Genomic DNA, 18,205 nt, shown 5'->3' with positions numbered 1-18,205 from the left:
CAGTAATTATTAAATTACTACCCAAAAATGTATGTGGTGCAGGTATTACAAATATAGTATTTGACAAATGAAAACAATAGTGTTATTTTCTCTGAGTTTTTTGTATATAAATATACCTTGGACACAGTTTAATTTGGAGAGGGAGAAACAGGGTTCAATTTCCGGTTGACACAAACTAGGTCATTTCGGGACTAACATTTGGTTCATTTTATTTCAATAATTTGCTTGCACATAGGAGAACTTAGAAATGGGAGGAAATTGGGGGACCTGGAGAAAATAGATGAGGTTAGACAAGCGATCATACTCCTTGTCATGTACAAGCGAGGAATCGAAACCATGCCCTTTTGACTCGATGACCATTTCGAAACTTACCCACCCAGGTTAATTTGGATGTACTAATTATTGATTAAAAACATAATCATACCTTATATCTAGCCAATCTATCAGGCAAAAGTAATTCCGTTTCATTGACAGTCTTTATTTCATTCTCAGAATCAGCTAGTGATGATTCCAACATAACAGTCTGTTCTTCAAACTGTTGTCTCATAAAAACACTTTGTTGACAATTATTTTCAAACTGACTAATTCTATCAATTAATTGTTCATATTGTGTTCCTAACAGTAATATTGCTTCTACATTACAAATCTGTCCTGATGTCCGTAATCCATCTAATCTTTCATTTAACTCTTCTAGCTTAGGCTTATACTGAACCAACTGTTTTTCTAATTGCTATAAAATATCAATTTTGAATTACAAATAATCAGAATTAATCTTCAATGAATGAATGGTAATACCAGTGATGTGCGATCAATGATTGTTAAAGCAGTTAGTTCATAAAATGAAATGAAATGGGATTTAACAGCGAGCTATTGCCTACTCTTATTTCTAATTCCACTTGTCAGGGGTTCTTTTACATGAACTTCAGCCTGTACACAGGACCTTGGTGTTTTTTTGGCCCTCCAAATGATTAGACGCTGGTCCTTGCCAGGCCATCAGTCTTGAACCACAATCCTTAGGAATTGTCCCGACCAACACCAAGATAGAAGCCGGGACCTTTAAGTAAGCAAGCCAGAGCATTACTCACTGAGTTACTATGACACCTAAATAAGCATGTTTCATTTCACAACAAATGAGCTTGACTATAAATCTGTCGGTAGTAGTACTAACCCCAGGCTTGTACTATAACCTACCATAACTAAGGTCCCAGTATAATAGTCAGACAGATGTACATGTAGGTTGTTTTTTTTATCAAAAATTACCTGATATTGTAATTGTACTTGTTGTATTTGTTCTACACTAGTTGGTGTTGTTTTAGATAACACCCTTAATTCTTCATTTATTCTATTAAACTCCAATGAACATTCTTCTATTTTCTTTTCTAGTAAATATCGATCTTCCATAACAGTCTCTAAACCTTGTATTTTTTCAATGATAGTTTGTGAAACCCTGAAAACCAGACAATGATTGAATACATGTTACTGTTGAAGGCACTAAAATCAATGTAAATTCTGAAAATATGTGCATGATTTGTATCAATACAATATTTTTTACTGAATGTGAGGCATAAATCTAGGAGAGATTATATATTGCACAAGCTTTTGCCATGCAAGATATGCCCACATTTCGCAAGAAATGGACAGAAAACAAGCCCAAAAAAAAAGCAATTTTTTGTACAATCAGGGGCCTTAATCCAGGAAATTAGGGTCCAAAACCTGCAAATATCTGAAGGAACCCAGATCTTTGAGATATAAACATCATATTTTAAGTTTCATCAAAATCAGATAAAAATTGTGACCTAGGGTCAACAACCTTGGTATTACATACTTTTTACGATGCTTGCGTACGGGGAGTGGTCATTTTGTCGGGCAGTTTGTCCTTTTTACATCAAATTCATACAATAAAAATTGTCACCTCTAGAGGGTTCACATCTAAGAACAAGATTTTTCACAGAATCAGGTACCTTAATCCAGGACTTTAAGGTTCGATACGCGCAAATATTGAAACGAACCCTGATATTTGGGATATAAATTGTGACCTCTAGAGGGTACAACCTTAGTATTACACACTTTTACACTGTTTGCATAGAGGGAACGGCCATTTTATTGGGCAGTTGTGGTCCGACTTTCACACAATTCGAACTCAAATGTCCTTATGGTGAAACATCTAAACGTTTTTTTTAAATCAGATAAAAATTGAGATCTCTACAAGGTCCACAAGATAAAAACATGTTTTTTTGTACAATCATGGGCCATAATCCAGGAAGTTAGGGTCCGACATCTGCCAATATTGAAAGGAGCTGGGATTTTTGGGTTACACAATGTAAATATACATTTTAATCTCATCAAAATCAGATAGAAATTGTGACCTCTAAAGTGTTCACAAGCTAAGAACATGATTTTTTGTACAATCTGGGGCCATAATCCAGGAAGCTATGGTCCGAAATGCGCCAATATCAAAAGGAACAAAGATCTGTGGGTTATAAACATACACTTTAAGTTTCATACAAATCGGATAAAAATTGTGACCTGTAGAGTGTCCACAAAGAAAGACTGACATGGGTGACAACAATATACGTCCCATATGAAAATGTGGGCATATAAAAATGAGAACAGGAATTTGCAGTTTTACTAGAAGCCTACCTGTTAAATTTATCTTGTATTGTATCTAATTGCTGTTGTAGAACAGGTATGTCTGTGTCTACTAATGTTGGTTTAAAAGTTTCTCCTCTTTCTACTGTTTCTTTTACTAGAGTCTCAAATAACTGAGCATGATTGCTGAGATTCTATAAAACAAAAACCATCAATAAATTAGCTAAATTCATGTAACAAATAAGTTCTGTCAACATTTTGCAAAGGATAAAGAGCTGGCCGTTCTTGCTATAACAGTTCCAAAATAGATAATTCAAAATTAATATATTGAACATTTCATTCAAATTACTTTGAGTAACGTTATCACTGTTTGAAGTTTTGACATAGATTTTTTATTATCGTAGCATTGTTACTTGTTAATCGAGACTCAGCCTCACTTCTCCATTTTTAAATTAAATCATTAAATGGCAATCTTATTTTAATCCGTTTACATCTGCGCTGTCCAACAGTCAAGAGAATTGATTATAGGCTTGTCATGTGAATAAATGTCTAAATTATAATTTATATAACCTTTAAAACCAAAATTAAAAAAATCTGTAATAGGCGGATATAGCTCTTAGCCTACATAATGCATCTTTAATGCTTATAGTATTATAGCAGGCTCCTTCAGTTGAGCTACTGATTAGTAATAAAAGTTGCAAACTGTTGAGGAATTGAATATTAAAACTAGTACTGGTAAATAAATACAATCATACTAGCAGTTGTAGAAACATGTGTACCAAAAAAATGATGAGTAAACTAGCCAAAAGTATTGCCAATGTTACACACAATTTAGTCACAAATACGACAATTCATCTGTTTATATGATATTATATGAATAAAAGTACAGGTTATGTCAATCATTAAAACTGGATAACAAACATACACATATCAAATAGCTCAACCACCACTCACTTTAAATTGCTTGTGTTCATCTTCTACCAACTCTATTGCACAATCCTCTGGTAATTCTTGACTACATGTAGTGTCTGTCTCATCACACCATTTTTCGATTTGACGACAATCTTCTTCAAATAGTTTATGGGAAGCTAAACTGTCTTTTAATACCACTTTATGAATTTCTAAATACTCTTTGAAGTTTTCAAACCTATTCTTTAAATCTATAAATACATTTTGTTTATTTTAATTATCATTCATAAAGTTTTTTAAATGAAATAAGTTTAAACATACAATAGGTCTATATGCATGTATATAAACCAGTTGCTGCATAAAATTTGTTATATTCTATGCTTACTTAGGGTGACCACCTTTGCTTGATCGTATTGCGTGACAAAAAAAATATATGTTCCTCAAAAACCCTCTTGTTTTCTGCGGAGCCATGGGCAGTGTAGATAAGAAACCTCATTTCTCAACCCTCAAAGTTTTTTAGCTATGTTCTCGTAACTATGGATGGTAGAGCTGTTCACCCTGAAAGCCGTAAGTGTGAGGCTGCTACCCGAAAAATTTTGAAAACTAGAAGCCCGGAAATGTCATTCCGACTTCCGAGCAATCTGAGACAAGAAATATGGTACTGAAATACTCTGATTTTGTAGTGATAACTTGTGACTTTCTCCTGAATGCATAACAACTCAAGATAGTTTATTGAGTTTATGATTTATTATGAAGCAAAGACAACAGACATTTAAAGATATGCAACTAAAACTTCAAAAGGGTACTTTAAAAGGGTATTTTTTGTTTGACTTCACAGCTTTTAATAATCTGTGATTTCTTAATACATGTGTATAGTTGTGAAATGCCTGACACGAATATTTAAAGTTTAATTTAATTTAAATTTCACATATCTAATAAGTTTTACTGATGCCTGGTTTCTGTCATCTCTCCAATAATTTTTCATCAGTGAAAATATGCTCTCAACATAAGCATTACAAACTGGCATGGAAAGAACAAAGGAAACTATAATTTGATTAAATTTGATGGTGTAGCGGATGACACATTAATTATATTATAAGGTCCATGTTTTCATCCATTTCTTGCCCACGTTTAAGAGATCCGACGCAATGTCATTTGTAAATAAAGTCTGTTTCTCTAAACTACAGTTAAGTCGTAAGTTTACACGTAAATATTTAAGAAGGAATTTTCCTTTATGGTACTTTATACACGGAAAACTTATGGGTGCTATGACACACGTAAACTTACGAAACGTGTTGCATGTGCAGAATGTTTGAGAAACAGAATTATAAGTTGAAGCTTAAGTTTAGGTCTAAAAATACTTGTACGAATCTTTGAAAAAAAAGATAATGTAACACTCAAATAGCTAGACTATCATCGTAAGACTAGATTCACACATATTACTGTATAGAAATCTGGTATGTCAGTATTTGCCGGACATTTGGGTTGACATGGAAGCATTTTGCGTTATTTGTCCTGCAAAATGTGGGAGGGGCGATCACCCTATGCTTAATGCATCATAAAATTGATGAAGCTTACCTTGGATTAATGATTCAATCTCATATTTAGCCTCCTCATGACATTCTATCTTTAATTCATCACCCTTTTTCTCCAATACATCAAAATGGCTACCATAGTTTCTAACTTTAGCAACAAATTCCTAAAAAATATTAAAACACATTTGTTTTGAGGAAATCTTGTTTATATCCAAAAGAACTAATCAAATGCTGGGAAATCTGTGTTCCTGAAAGTCCGTTTGTGTTAGCCAATATGTATCGAATTGTTTACCTTGTATTTTTTAGACTGTTTCTTTATATCAGAAGTTAGAAGACGCAACTTGACTATTTTCTTTACTGTAGTCTCTCGTTCATCCAACCATGCTGTTTCTCTTGCTAGAACTTTCTGAAATTCTTCTCTTTCATTTTGACACTTCACAAGCTGTTTACATCTTTTAGTAACCAGGGAATGTACATTAGTATGTTGTGACTGCACCTTTGCTATCAGTTGTTCTACAGATGCCTTTTCTTGAGATGGAAGATCTGTGATCAAAGACTGAGCTCTTTGAACGATGCCATCAAGGATTTGCTGTCTATGATTCAAGTCACTTTGTAGTTTCTGATAATGATGATTTAAAAAAACAATCTAATGATTATTTTCAGTGCAAATTTTATTTAACATAATTGGAAATTTAAAAGATTGTTTTGTAACAGCTGTCTGTGAAGAACTCCATTGCATTCCTCACAGGTTAAAGTAAAAGTACAGTAGTGTGTGTTGAAGAACATATAAATATGGATCTTAAAACATTATGACTGTCCAAGTATTTCACACAAACAGTATGACTGTCAAAATATCTCACACAAACAGTTTTGCCTGGACAGCAGCGCTACAACCTACTCTTATCCCATCTGTCAAAAGTTCTTTTACATTTACATGCATGCAGATCTGTACAAGGGACTTCCCTTTTTCTGTTCCATCCAAACAATTATATGTTGTCTCTTGATGGGCTCTCTGTCCTGCACCGATGAAGTTTATAGAACAAGCGACCTCATGGTTAGCGAGCTAAGATCTTATTAACTGAGCCACTGCGGCTCCTATTCGAAATAGAAGTACTACATAGGACAAAGCTTTATTTTAAATAGGATATATCATGAAAGTGGGTCAGAATATGAAAATGGACAACAGCAGAAATTAGTGATTTAATTTGCTCTTAAGTAACTGCAATCATTGCTGACCATACTATTTCACAGATTAACTACTAACTTATGTCACATTCGATATCTGTCATAGATCTTCAAATTACTGACAATTTTATTTTCTCTCAATAACAAGCTTATCATAGATCCCCTCCCCCATTCATTTGCAAAAAGTTTACCTTCACTTCACAAAGAACAACTTCAACATCTATTGGTAGATATCCAAGCTTGATTTCCTCACTGATTTTAGTTTCAGTTTCTAGCAACCATGTGATATATTTTTCAGCTTCATCCTTAATTTCATCCAGGTTACCTCCAAGACTTCCATAAGAAGTCTGGTTTTTGGTGATCTTAAGTCTAAGATCATGAAGCCCTTTCTCTGTTGTTCTGTATGAGTTAAAACTAAGTTAAGTACAGTTCTAGTATTTGATAAATGAAAATGTTGATTGAGTAAATGTAAAATTTGAACCCTCATTTACCCATGAGTCCGGACAGAAAGTACTGTAGCACATTTTGATCTGGCTACGATAAAATCTCTGCAATATTTAGAAAATAATTCTGTCTATAGATAATGGGGTCTTATAATTCAGTGATTAAGTCCACCATGCAGTGTTAAACTTCCCCTTTGATACATCTGGTATGACATAAGAAACAGCTATCTATTATCCAATTTGGACTTTTTCTTATAACACTATCAGTTAGAATTTAGTTAGATCCAATTTACATCTGTTATTCTTATATGGCAGCTCTGTACAATGCCTCTGTCCATGTTCTACATCTAATTTTGCACGATTTGCAACTGGGTAGACTAAACAAAATAGACATGCATTGTAAAGTTTGATCAAGTCACAGAGCTGTTAATAAAAGGGCATTCTAACTTCTTTTTCAAAATCACTTCCATGATCCACAGTTTGAACATACCTGACACGTTCTTCAACTAAATCAGAATCTTGTTGACTAACTTTAGATTGTAGTAATTCAGACTGTGTTTTAAGACCTTCCAGTAAACCATATTTATCATCTATGTCACTTTCTAATGTCTGAAAGTTTAAGCATAAATTCTATTAAGTTTGTAATCATGTGTATTTTTGATAAAAGGTTTCATGTTATATCTAACTATTTGATCCATTTAGCTGCAAAGACTGGAATGTTTCTAAATAGTTGACATGCACATGCTAATGAATAATCAACACATAAAAATTGTTGAAAACTTGTGTTTGCATATGCTCTTGATAAACTTGTATACTTTATGCAAAAATATCTGCTATGGTTTTGAATATTCGGTGCAAAAATATAGTTGCAGAATGTACAGTACCTCCATGATTCAGGCTAAGTACACCTTTTGTCATCCATTTCTTGTAAAACAATATTCCTAGTTTTGTGTATAATAACTGACAATATGTGTGAAATAAGATATGACCTATGTATTGAAGTTTTATGATATAAATATGTTTACCTAGAGTTTCATTGTTTGATAAGAGGACCTTCTATATAGCTTATATCTATGTCAATAACTTTAAATACCTAGAGGTAAACATATAGTAAAGTTACCAAGATTCATCAATAATGTAGTGTAGAAATATTTTTATATAACTAAGAGTACTGGAAATGCTATGAATTATTAGTCATTATCTTTTTCCCTTTACCCTTTAAGGGCATCCCAATTAATATGTATGTTCAGGTCTTTATCTTGTAAGTTCGTGAGTAAGCCTATAATGGATGGTCTTTACTCAGGTTGCTAATGCTATTTACCTAAGAAATGCACATGTATTCGGTAAACTCGAACATGTATAGTTTACAGTAAGACATAAAGAGTTAAAAGAGAATTTGGTCACACCTTCATGACCTGTATAATGACCAGTGTTTATCAAAGGTCAAAATTAATTAAAAGTACTTTGATGACATATATTCAGTTACACCTTGTATCATTTCATGATAAAAGATACCAGCCTGAAAGACTCAAACTACAGCTAATACAATAAGCACATATCAAACAGTTCTCTCTAATCGTAAACTAAAATTGGTCTATGTGCTTTGAAGTTTTCTGGGGTTACAGATTTTTGAAGACTAAGGGGAGATAATCCAATACTCCAAATGATATACAGCTAATACAATAAGCACATATCAAACAGTTCTCTCTAATCGTGAACTAAAATTGGTCTATGTGCTTTCAAGTTTTCTGGGGTTACAGATTTTTGAAGACTAAGGGGAGATAATCCAATACTCCAAATGATATATGGTTTTAAAAGTTCATATATCAGCAAACCTATTTTCTTCACATTTATTCTCACAACATTTTATAATACAAAATCAAAATAAAATAATAACTGCAAAAAAAACTGTGAACCTAAAGTTTAAAGTTATGTGCTGTTTTGTAAACAATGTTGCATCAAAAATATTCAAAATATTTTTCAAAAATTGTCATCGTCCGTGAGTCCTTTCACATTTTGTTTGTGGACACTCTACAGGTCACAATTTTTTATCTGATTTTGACAAAACTTGCAATATAGGTTTTATCTCCAAAATATCTTGGTTCCTTTCAATATTCATGCATATCGGACTATAATTTCTTTGATTATGGTCCCTGATTGTACAAAAATCACATTTTTTAGTTTGTGGATCCTCTAGAAGTGACAATTTTTCACAATGGCCCCTGATTTAAAGTCAATCGGATATTAACTTTAGCCTCTAGAGAATTCACGAGATTTTTCAAAAAACGGAAAATGTGACCTTTTGACCTCCAGGGTCACTAAGACTAAAGGTGAATTTAGCAAGTTTACATTTTTATTGAAAGTGTGATTACTTTCGATCATTTTCAGCTTCTTTTCATAATACAAGAATGACTGTGCATTCACTTTCAGTGCAAATGAACTCATTTGACCTTTGACCCCAAATATATAGAAAAAGGCCCCAACGGTGGACTGATTACCACTCGGCATCGTATTCTATGCTAAATTTTACTCTAGAAAAAGTTGGTTCGGGTTTTGTGCCCATTTGATGGGCGTATTTTGCATGGCAACCGCTTGTTTACACATGTGAGAATTATTAATTAAAATATGGATCGATAAAAATGTAAACAAATGCTGTATTTAGGTGATAATCAAACACTGTCATAAAGGTGTCACAAAGCACTTAATATTTCAATGTTTTTAACACTTCAAACATCAGATATATCATTGAAAATACATAGCGTAATTATTTTGTGGTAACAAGTTTTATTAATCTTTACATCAACTTAGTCAAGGTATTTATATAATGAATCCATACTCTGAGTTTCATCACTCTCACCCAATAAGAACCAAAGTTATCGTGTTCCAAAGTTTCAACCAATCAAATTGTTTATCTCGGCTTAGCCTTAGTGGAAAATGCATATGATCGAACATTGTCAAGGCATACAGTAGTACACCAAGTTTGAACATACTACCTCTGTTAGAAGGAGAGTTATCTAGTTCTGAAGTCTCAACCAATCAGCTTGAAGTTTGTAATTTGCCTAAGCAGAAAATGCTCATCATCGAACTCAGTCAAGGTATTGATGTAATGAAATTATATACGAAGGTTCACCACTTTTACTCAATTAGAATCAAAGTTATCGTGTCCGAAAGCATCAACCAATCAAAATGCTTATCCCTGCTTAGCCTACGCAGAAAATGCTTATCGTCGAACTTAGTCAAGGTATACACAAAGTTTCACCACTCTCATTTAATTAGAATCAAAGTTATCATGTCCCAAAGCATCAACCAATCAAATTGCTCATCTCTGCTTAGCCTAAACAGAAAATGTTCATCTTCGAACTCCATCAAGGTATTCACCTAATAAACACCTACATAAAGTTTGAACATTCTACCTCAATTAGCGGCTTCGTTTGGCTTATGGTGAATGGGGAGAATTCGAAAACTCCTGGATCGGTCTACTGCTGAGAAATTGGTTCATGCTTTCGTGACCTCATGATTAGATTTTTATAATAGTCTATTACAGCACTGAAGAAACTACAAAGAATTCAAAATTCTGCAGCCCGGCTTGTGACATGGACAAGTCTCTGTGAACATATTACCACCATTTTTCGAGCCCTACATTGGCTCCCATTGTACAAAGATGTCGCTTTAAAATTATATGTTTAACCTTTAAATGAATTTTCGATCCTTCCGCTCCTGTGTATTTAAAATAACTTATTTTTTCCCAATATGTGTGACGAACATACAGACCCATTTTAATAGTCCCCTTTCTTCAAAAGGAGGGGAACACTAATTCAACATATGGTGTTACACACTATTTTCTTTTAATAAACAGGGATAAATTTATCTCAATAGAAAATGTGAGTTCTCAATCTGGAAATAAATAATATTAGTCAGGATTAACTTGTGTATAGTCAGGTATTGATTATATGGGTATTACATTAATGTTATGTATAGGTAAAGGTAGATATTCTATATAAACACAGGTGTAGGAAATAATAAATATCTGATAGAGGTCACTTGAAGATAAGTAATATTAGACACTGGGATATATCGAAATGTGAAAATCAATATGACAGAATTACAATTGTTGAAATAGAGACTTGTATTGTGTTTGGTGAACCAAAAAAGATTTGTAAAAATAATTCTAGTTATTTTAAATCAAAATATGTATGATCGTTTAATTCAAATGTACTTTTTCTTCATCCTCATTAGTTCAATGTAAATTCATGTCATTTTGATAATATTACTGTTCTTGAATTTTTATGAGATTTTGATGCCTTAAAATTTCATGATAAATTTTATCAGACCTTCAAATGAAATATCACTAACCATGTATTTGACTTAAAGTAGGACATTTTGAAGAAATCATAATGCAGATATTCTTTGGTTATAGTAGTTTTATTTAAAGTTAACTTATATTTTGACAATTTATAGAATTAACCTAGAGTTCTTGTTTATACTCTCCCAAACAACTAGATACTTTTCTTATCTTCCAATCTTTGGGCTGTGGTTGCTACAAAAATTGTGGAATTAACAAAGATGTGAGATATTGCTACAATCATGTTTGTTATGACCATGTGAAGGAGGTAATGTTCCCTTACAAGATTAACACTCTACTAGTAAAACAAACTAGATCTATCTATCAATAGTAAGGATTGCTTGTAGATTAACAAATAACATCCTTCAATAAATCTCAACACACAGAGAGAAATGGGGTTTAACGGCCAATCGACACAAACTAGGTCATTTCGGGACTATCAATAAATCTCAATACTAGAATAATATTAGGCAAGGGTTATTAGAAAATAATGTAAAGTGATTCCTTTGTCCAATGCCTTAAAGTAATTTGGATCATTATAATATTCTGTCAACTTATTTCTATGTATTCCTTAGACCTTTATCATGTCATTTCAAATATGATAAGGTATGTATGATATTTTTCCTCACATTTCTAGTTTAATTACTCAGAAGGTTACTGACAAATGACGATAAAGACTACTATAAATAACAAAATTCAGTGATGTCTATTGTCTGTAGGAAACCATGCCAAGATCAATGTATTGGACTTAGAGGAGGGCGACAGCTTACTTTATTTATTGAAATTCTGAACCATTTCATGGTGCCATTTTTTTCCACTTTTGGAAAAAGCATTAGGCTACTCTTGGTAGACATAGAATGTAGAGTTTAAAGGTTAAAGAAGCAGTTTGTATTTGATCAAGTGAAAATCCAGCAGACTTAGAAATAACAATGAGCATCTTTATCAAAATAATCTAGCCAGACTACAACTATCTCTTGTTTCATGCACAGATTTCTAACTTAACACTTCAATTCCTCATCAAACATGCTAAACAATGCATCTCAAATAAAATAAGGTGATAATAGGTGTTTAAAGCAATTTAAAAAAAATTGTTTAAATCATGCTGAACAGGTGTATAAAAATCTGAAATGACTGTAACACAAAGTTTTCTTTGATCTGACCAATGTATATTAGGTGACTTTTAAAAATTGCTTTCTGATATGTTAATTATGCATTTCTGCTATTGTATTTCTCTTATATTTATCATATCCATTGATAAATCATCCATGCATCTAATCCAATTGTACACAAACCCTTATATTTCATCCTGTCTGTAAGACACAATGCAATCTTTGTTGGATCTGATAGTGTTCCCGAATACAATACGGAAATCTCTAAACCAATAATTGCCATTAAAGAGAATACAATCAAGGAAGACCTACCTTGTTCATCTTTTTAGATTTGCCACCACAGCATAACGATCCATTATTACCCATTTTAATGTTATAAATATTGTCTGAACCATTTCAGTATTTATAAATTCAATTTGTCAGAAAATTTATTTCAATAATGTTTTTTCATATCTAATAATTCATTGCTTTTAACACAATACAGCTATGCTTGATAAAAAAAATCATCATTTACAAAGCCATGTTTTCTTGCCATGGACACAAAGTATTTCAATAACAATCTTTAAGGAATACTACAAAGATTTCTGATACCGAGCTATGGTGGAAACCATCATCATATGTATTATTTCATATTTCTGATCAAGAATTTTGTTTATACACAACCCCTAAAGCAATCATACAACCCAATAAACACATTATATTCCTTCTTATAGACATAGTTCAATCACAAACAATCCTGGTAGATCTCCAATGTGTCAACATGCTGAATGTTTATGTAACTTTCTCATTAAGGCACTCATCTGAATAAGATTTTAAAGATAATATTTAGCTCCAAATAATCCTAGCTGTCTTTTAAGTCTTGAAATCTTTAATCTGATACAACATACCACAGTCTTATTTATACTGGGTTATTGTTTGCAAGAGTCAAAGACCTTGAATTCACAGTATGTAAAAGAAGTTTTCTTAATTTCCAAATTCATATCATGAAAGTAAAGTAACAACATTAAATTTTGTTCACAGTAATCACAGAGATTGAGATAGCTATATTGTAGGTAAGACTGATTGTTTACGGTAGAGTGGTATACTAAGACTAAAGCAATTTGATTGTATAGTAGGATGTATAGTCAAGTGATCAACATGTATTTGATGTCCAGTTCTCACCATGCTTAAATTTACATTCTGTGCAATGTGAATCATGAATTTGTCTATTTATTTGAGATTTTCATGAGATTTTGTAATGAAAATCTGCTAGTTTTCCAAAGTTTAGCAATTTCTAACTTTGGTTACTGTCTTACTAAGAGACAGACAAATAATGAAAAGTCAATTGTTTAGTTTTTTATAACAAGGAAGATGAAGTGCATTTATATTGTTTTTCCAGATTGATGTAAACGACTGCCCTCTATCGCTAGCTACAAGAATGTTAATAAAAATGTTGATATAAATCTGATGTGTTTTTAGATTCAATTTAGTTTCACCATGCAAAAACATTTGGTTTATTGTATCAACTTAAAAATAATATCATTTTATACTATATTTCAACTGATTAAGGAAATCCGGTCTATGGCAGAAAAACAGCATTCACTTAACTGCAAATATTATCCTCAGTTATCAAGCAGTGTTTTTCAATGACTTAACGGACAGTTCATGCATTGTCAGGATAGCTGCATTATATTAATTATGCGCCTACTACCAACAATATGTATCTTAACTAACACTCTTCAGGCTGTGGACCTATAAAAATGATGCTGGCTTTACACTGTCAAAGTTTATTAAAAAAAGTTGGAAATCTGATTAAGTCTTCATATTTGATTTGGGTAAAAGTGTATGATTTACTAACTGGAAAGTGAATATTAACAGTGTAAACCTGGCATAAATGACCTAAAGGGCTGGGAGCATTTTCTACATTACATGAGGTATTGCTAATTCCTACTGTAGTCTGATGTTTTTTGTTGTGATTGATTTCAACACTTAAGCAGAGTTTACATTAACTCTGCCATGTTACATTTGTTTCATTTATTTGATGATCAAAATATTCTTCTGTATGGAAAGAAAACCACAGCAAAATCATGCAACCATATTCAATTCAGACTATCTTAGTCAGCATCCTTGCAACAATACAATTTTACTGTTATTTAAACCAGAGCTGCAATTATGTCTGTTTATTTTCATCCAGTACCAGTTGTCACAAATTTTCTATGCGGGTCTTGCTAGTATCTTTCAAAGCCTCAAATCTGTCATCGGATTACCTTTTACAACTTGAATTGAATATAAAATTTCATTGAAGTTGTTGGCAATATTGGAAGAGAAATATTGTTGTTCATGCCTCAATCAACCTGGCAATGCGAGTTCCGCTAGCCTGATTTGGCGTTCTTTTTTTTTAAAGCTAACCATGGCATCGCTCTTCTGCCCATTTTTAATCCATAGAAAAATTAAATCAGTTTTACTGACAACTTTTACGCTTACCCAATCATGGTTTTCCTACTAACAGTGAATTTGTTTGAAGAACTCTTAACCTTCCATACTTTCAGTACAGAGAAAAATTTATTGTCTTATGTTAGGTTAGTGATAACAGTGAAATGAAATAAGGCCCTATTTTTTTTGAATCAACTGGGCTGTGTGATAAAGGGAATGTTTCCATCTATTCTTCATCAAAATGACTAAAAATTCAGAAAATATATGTGAAATTAAGTGGCATAAATGATCACAGTATGGACACAGCCATTTCTGATCTTCAGATCACATAAAGGGCTAAAGAATACACCAGTTGACAACATTCAAAAATGGTGTATACAAAGTATACTACACCGATGGTATACTACACTAATTTGGGATGGCAATAACAATTTGGATGGTCATTTCTATTGATCTTATCATGTTTACTACTTACTAACGAAAATATTATTGCGTAAATCTTATTTGACCAAAATACATCTTTTGGCAGGAATGTGGTATATAGCGTTTTGTATTTCAGCATTGTAATCTGAAGCGGGGCTCAAGTGAGTACACCTGGCAATTCGGTAACTGGTTTTAACTGAATGCAACTGAAAAAGGTCAACCTGAAAGCCTCTTACAACGCATAGCAACTAGTTCCCGTCAGTTGATGCCAGTTACCCATGTTTAACTTTCTATTGGTCATATCACGTTTTTAAAACGAATATTAAAACTATGCTTTTTAAACGATATTTTATGAATTAATTTCTTTGATATGTTCTTATTTTAGCTTCGATTAATTCCTTTTTTGTCTTGTAATTTTTTATATTGTAAATGTAAAGCGCATTGAGATATTGTTCCATTTTATATGATGCCTTGTAATGCGCTATAGAAGAAATTATTATTATTATTATTACTACTTATTAACTAAAATATTATTGCGTTAATCTTATTTTGACCCAATGATCCAATTTTTGGCAGGAATAAGGTATTCTGTGCTTTGCATTTCAACATTGTAATCTAAACAGAACTTATTTCAACCTTACAACTGAGAACAACTGCATGGCGTTTTGGCAACTTGGAGCAACTGGCTTCCACTGAAAAAGGTCAACCTGAGTGCCTCTTAGTCTTACAACTCAAAGCAACTAGTTCCAGTCAGTTGCAGCCAGTTGCTCATGTTTGACTTTCTGCAACTAGTTGCCATCGACATGAGCGTTCTTACAACTGGCATCAACTCGTTTCCATTGAAATGACATCACATGATAAGAGACATGTTTCATGTGACTTTAAAAATAGGCAAAATGGAGGATAAGGAAGGCATCCACTTTTCAAATGTCCCACTTTGTGAATCTTGATATGGTACATAGGCCAACAATACATTATAAACTGAAGCTAGCTAAAAATTTAAGCCATTGGCAGAAATGGTTCAAATGGAAGCAAATAAAAACACTAAACTAAAATTAGCAAATGTAACCTTTCAAATAGATGTTTGTTGAATATAATGATCTTTATTGCTTTTTATAAATTATTTAATATGAATATTGGATAATAATAATAATAATAATTTCATAATAATATATATTTTAAATTATGTAATTCCTTATACATCTTGTAGGAAAAAAAAGGAACTAATAGGTATACATTGTAATATGAAATAAATGAATAATAACAAAATTAATAATTTCATAAAAATAAAGCTCACACATACATGTAACAAACTTATTCATATATTATATAATATACTATCAGTTATAATTATCATAACCAAATAAATTAGATATTATACAGTAAAACATATATCACAGTCAATAAGTAACATTATCACAGTAAACAATAAATATACAGTTATACGGAATATAATATATGACTTTGATGTATTTAATAGTTTTGGTGCAATTTAACAGATTGTTTTAACACAGGTGTCCGTGCCCTTCTAAGTAACTGGAGCATTTACAAGACACCAGAATCAGATCAAGGGCAACAACCCATGTAATAATTATAAGAAATCATTAAAATTTGATGGTGTCTTCCTAACACTAACATAACAAAGAATGTACTGGTATTAGATTTTAACTTCAAACTGAAATATCAATAGACTTCATGAACTTAACATTTCAATGTTGTTATAGAAAATCCATATACCGACCTACTTGTGGCATTCATTAGATGTAATTGTGGTGCTGCTTTTACAGTTGGTGGTGATGGCAATATATGAATACATTAATCTGTGGAAGTATAAGATATATATATATGCTATCAAACACTAGGGAAGAGACAATGCTCCTATAAGATACAATCTAAATTTTGTAATTGGTAAAAAGGCAGGAGTATGCACTCAATGCTTATGAAATAAAAATAATTATTTCCTTGAAATAATCATAAATGCCTTTAAATCTGAAGGTGATTGTAGAATGGTTATCAAAAGTCAAACCAGCAGCTGCCAGGCAGGATACGCCCACATTTTGAAAGAGATGGATAGAGAACAAGCTAAACAAAAAGCGATTTTTCGTACAATCAGGGGCCATGATGCAGGAAGTTACGGTCCGATATGAGTGATGAGCAAATATCGAAAGAAACCGAGATCTTTGGGTTATAAACTTACATTTCAAGTTTCATCAAAATCAGAGGAAAATTGTGACCTCTAGAGAGTCCACAACCTTGATATATCATATTTTTACGCTATTTGAGTATGACGGGCGGCCATTTTGTCTGTCAGTTTTGGTCCTATTTTTACGAAATTCAAACTCAACCATCCTTAGGGTGTAACAGTGATATATTCAAATGTTTTTTTAAATCGGAAAAAAATTATGACCGCTATAGGCTCCACAAGCTAAAAATGTGATTTTGCGTACAATCAGGGGCCATAATTCAGGAAGTTAAAATCCAATATGCGCGAATATTGAAAGGAACCGAGATCTGTGGTTTATAAACTTATATTTCAAGTTTCAACAAAATCGGATGAAAATTGTGACCTCTAGAGGGTCCACAACCTTGATATACCAAATTTTTACCCTATTTGAGAACGAGGGACGGCCATTTTGTCTGTCAGTCTTGGGCCGATTTTCACGAAATTCGAACTCCACCACCCTTAGGGTGTAACGGTGATATACTAAAATGTTTTTTAAATCGGATAAAAGTTATGACCTCTATAGGTTCCACAAGCTAAAAACATGATTTTTCGTACAATCAGGGGCCATCAGGAAGTTACGGTCCGATATGCGCGAATATCGAAAGGAACCAAGATATTTGGGTTATAAACTTACATTTCAAGTTTCATCAAAATCAGAAGAAAATTGTGACCTCTAGATGGTCCACAACCTTGATATACCATATTTTTACGCTATTTGAGAATGAGGGGCGGCCATTTTGTCTGTCAGTTTTGGGCCGATTTTCACGAAATTCGAACTCAACAACCCTTAGGCTGTAACGGTGATATACTAAAACGTTTTTTTTTTAAATCAGATTAAAATTGTGACCTCTATAGGGTCCACAAGCTAAAAACGTGATTTTTCGTAAAATCAGGGGCCATAATCCATGAAGTTTCGATCCGATACATGCCAATATCAAAAGCAACCAAGATCTTTTGGAGATAAACCTATATTTCAAGTTTCGTCAAAATCGGATAAGAATTGTCACCTGTAGAGTGTCCACAAACAAATTGTG

At 32.6% G+C, this 18,205-nt stretch overlaps 1 protein-coding gene across 1 annotated transcript in view; it reads right to left on the bottom strand.

Annotated features, from left to right (window-relative positions):
* LOC126821426 (muscle-specific protein 300 kDa) overlaps positions 1 to 18,205 on the bottom strand; it is a 187,512-nt gene that overhangs the window by 56,078 nt on the left and 113,229 nt on the right. Inside the window, exons 93-100 of the mRNA XM_056100862.1 lie at positions 7,152 to 7,270; positions 6,410 to 6,617; positions 5,326 to 5,652; positions 5,077 to 5,197; positions 3,544 to 3,749; positions 2,641 to 2,783; positions 1,261 to 1,447; positions 425 to 730 (exon numbers count right to left, since the gene is read on the bottom strand). Coding sequence (XP_055956837.1) covers positions 425 to 730; positions 1,261 to 1,447; positions 2,641 to 2,783; positions 3,544 to 3,749; positions 5,077 to 5,197; positions 5,326 to 5,652; positions 6,410 to 6,617; positions 7,152 to 7,270 — 1,617 coding nt within the window. The remainder of the gene's footprint in view (positions 1 to 424; positions 731 to 1,260; positions 1,448 to 2,640; positions 2,784 to 3,543; positions 3,750 to 5,076; positions 5,198 to 5,325; positions 5,653 to 6,409; positions 6,618 to 7,151; positions 7,271 to 18,205) is intronic.

This window comes from Patella vulgata, chromosome 5 (genome assembly GCF_932274485.2).
Source record: "Patella vulgata chromosome 5, xgPatVulg1.2, whole genome shotgun sequence".
Classification (NCBI taxonomy): Eukaryota; Metazoa; Mollusca; class Gastropoda; family Patellidae; genus Patella; species Patella vulgata.
Note: the sequence above shows the minus strand (reverse complement) of the source record. Positions and strands in the feature narration are given on the sequence as shown.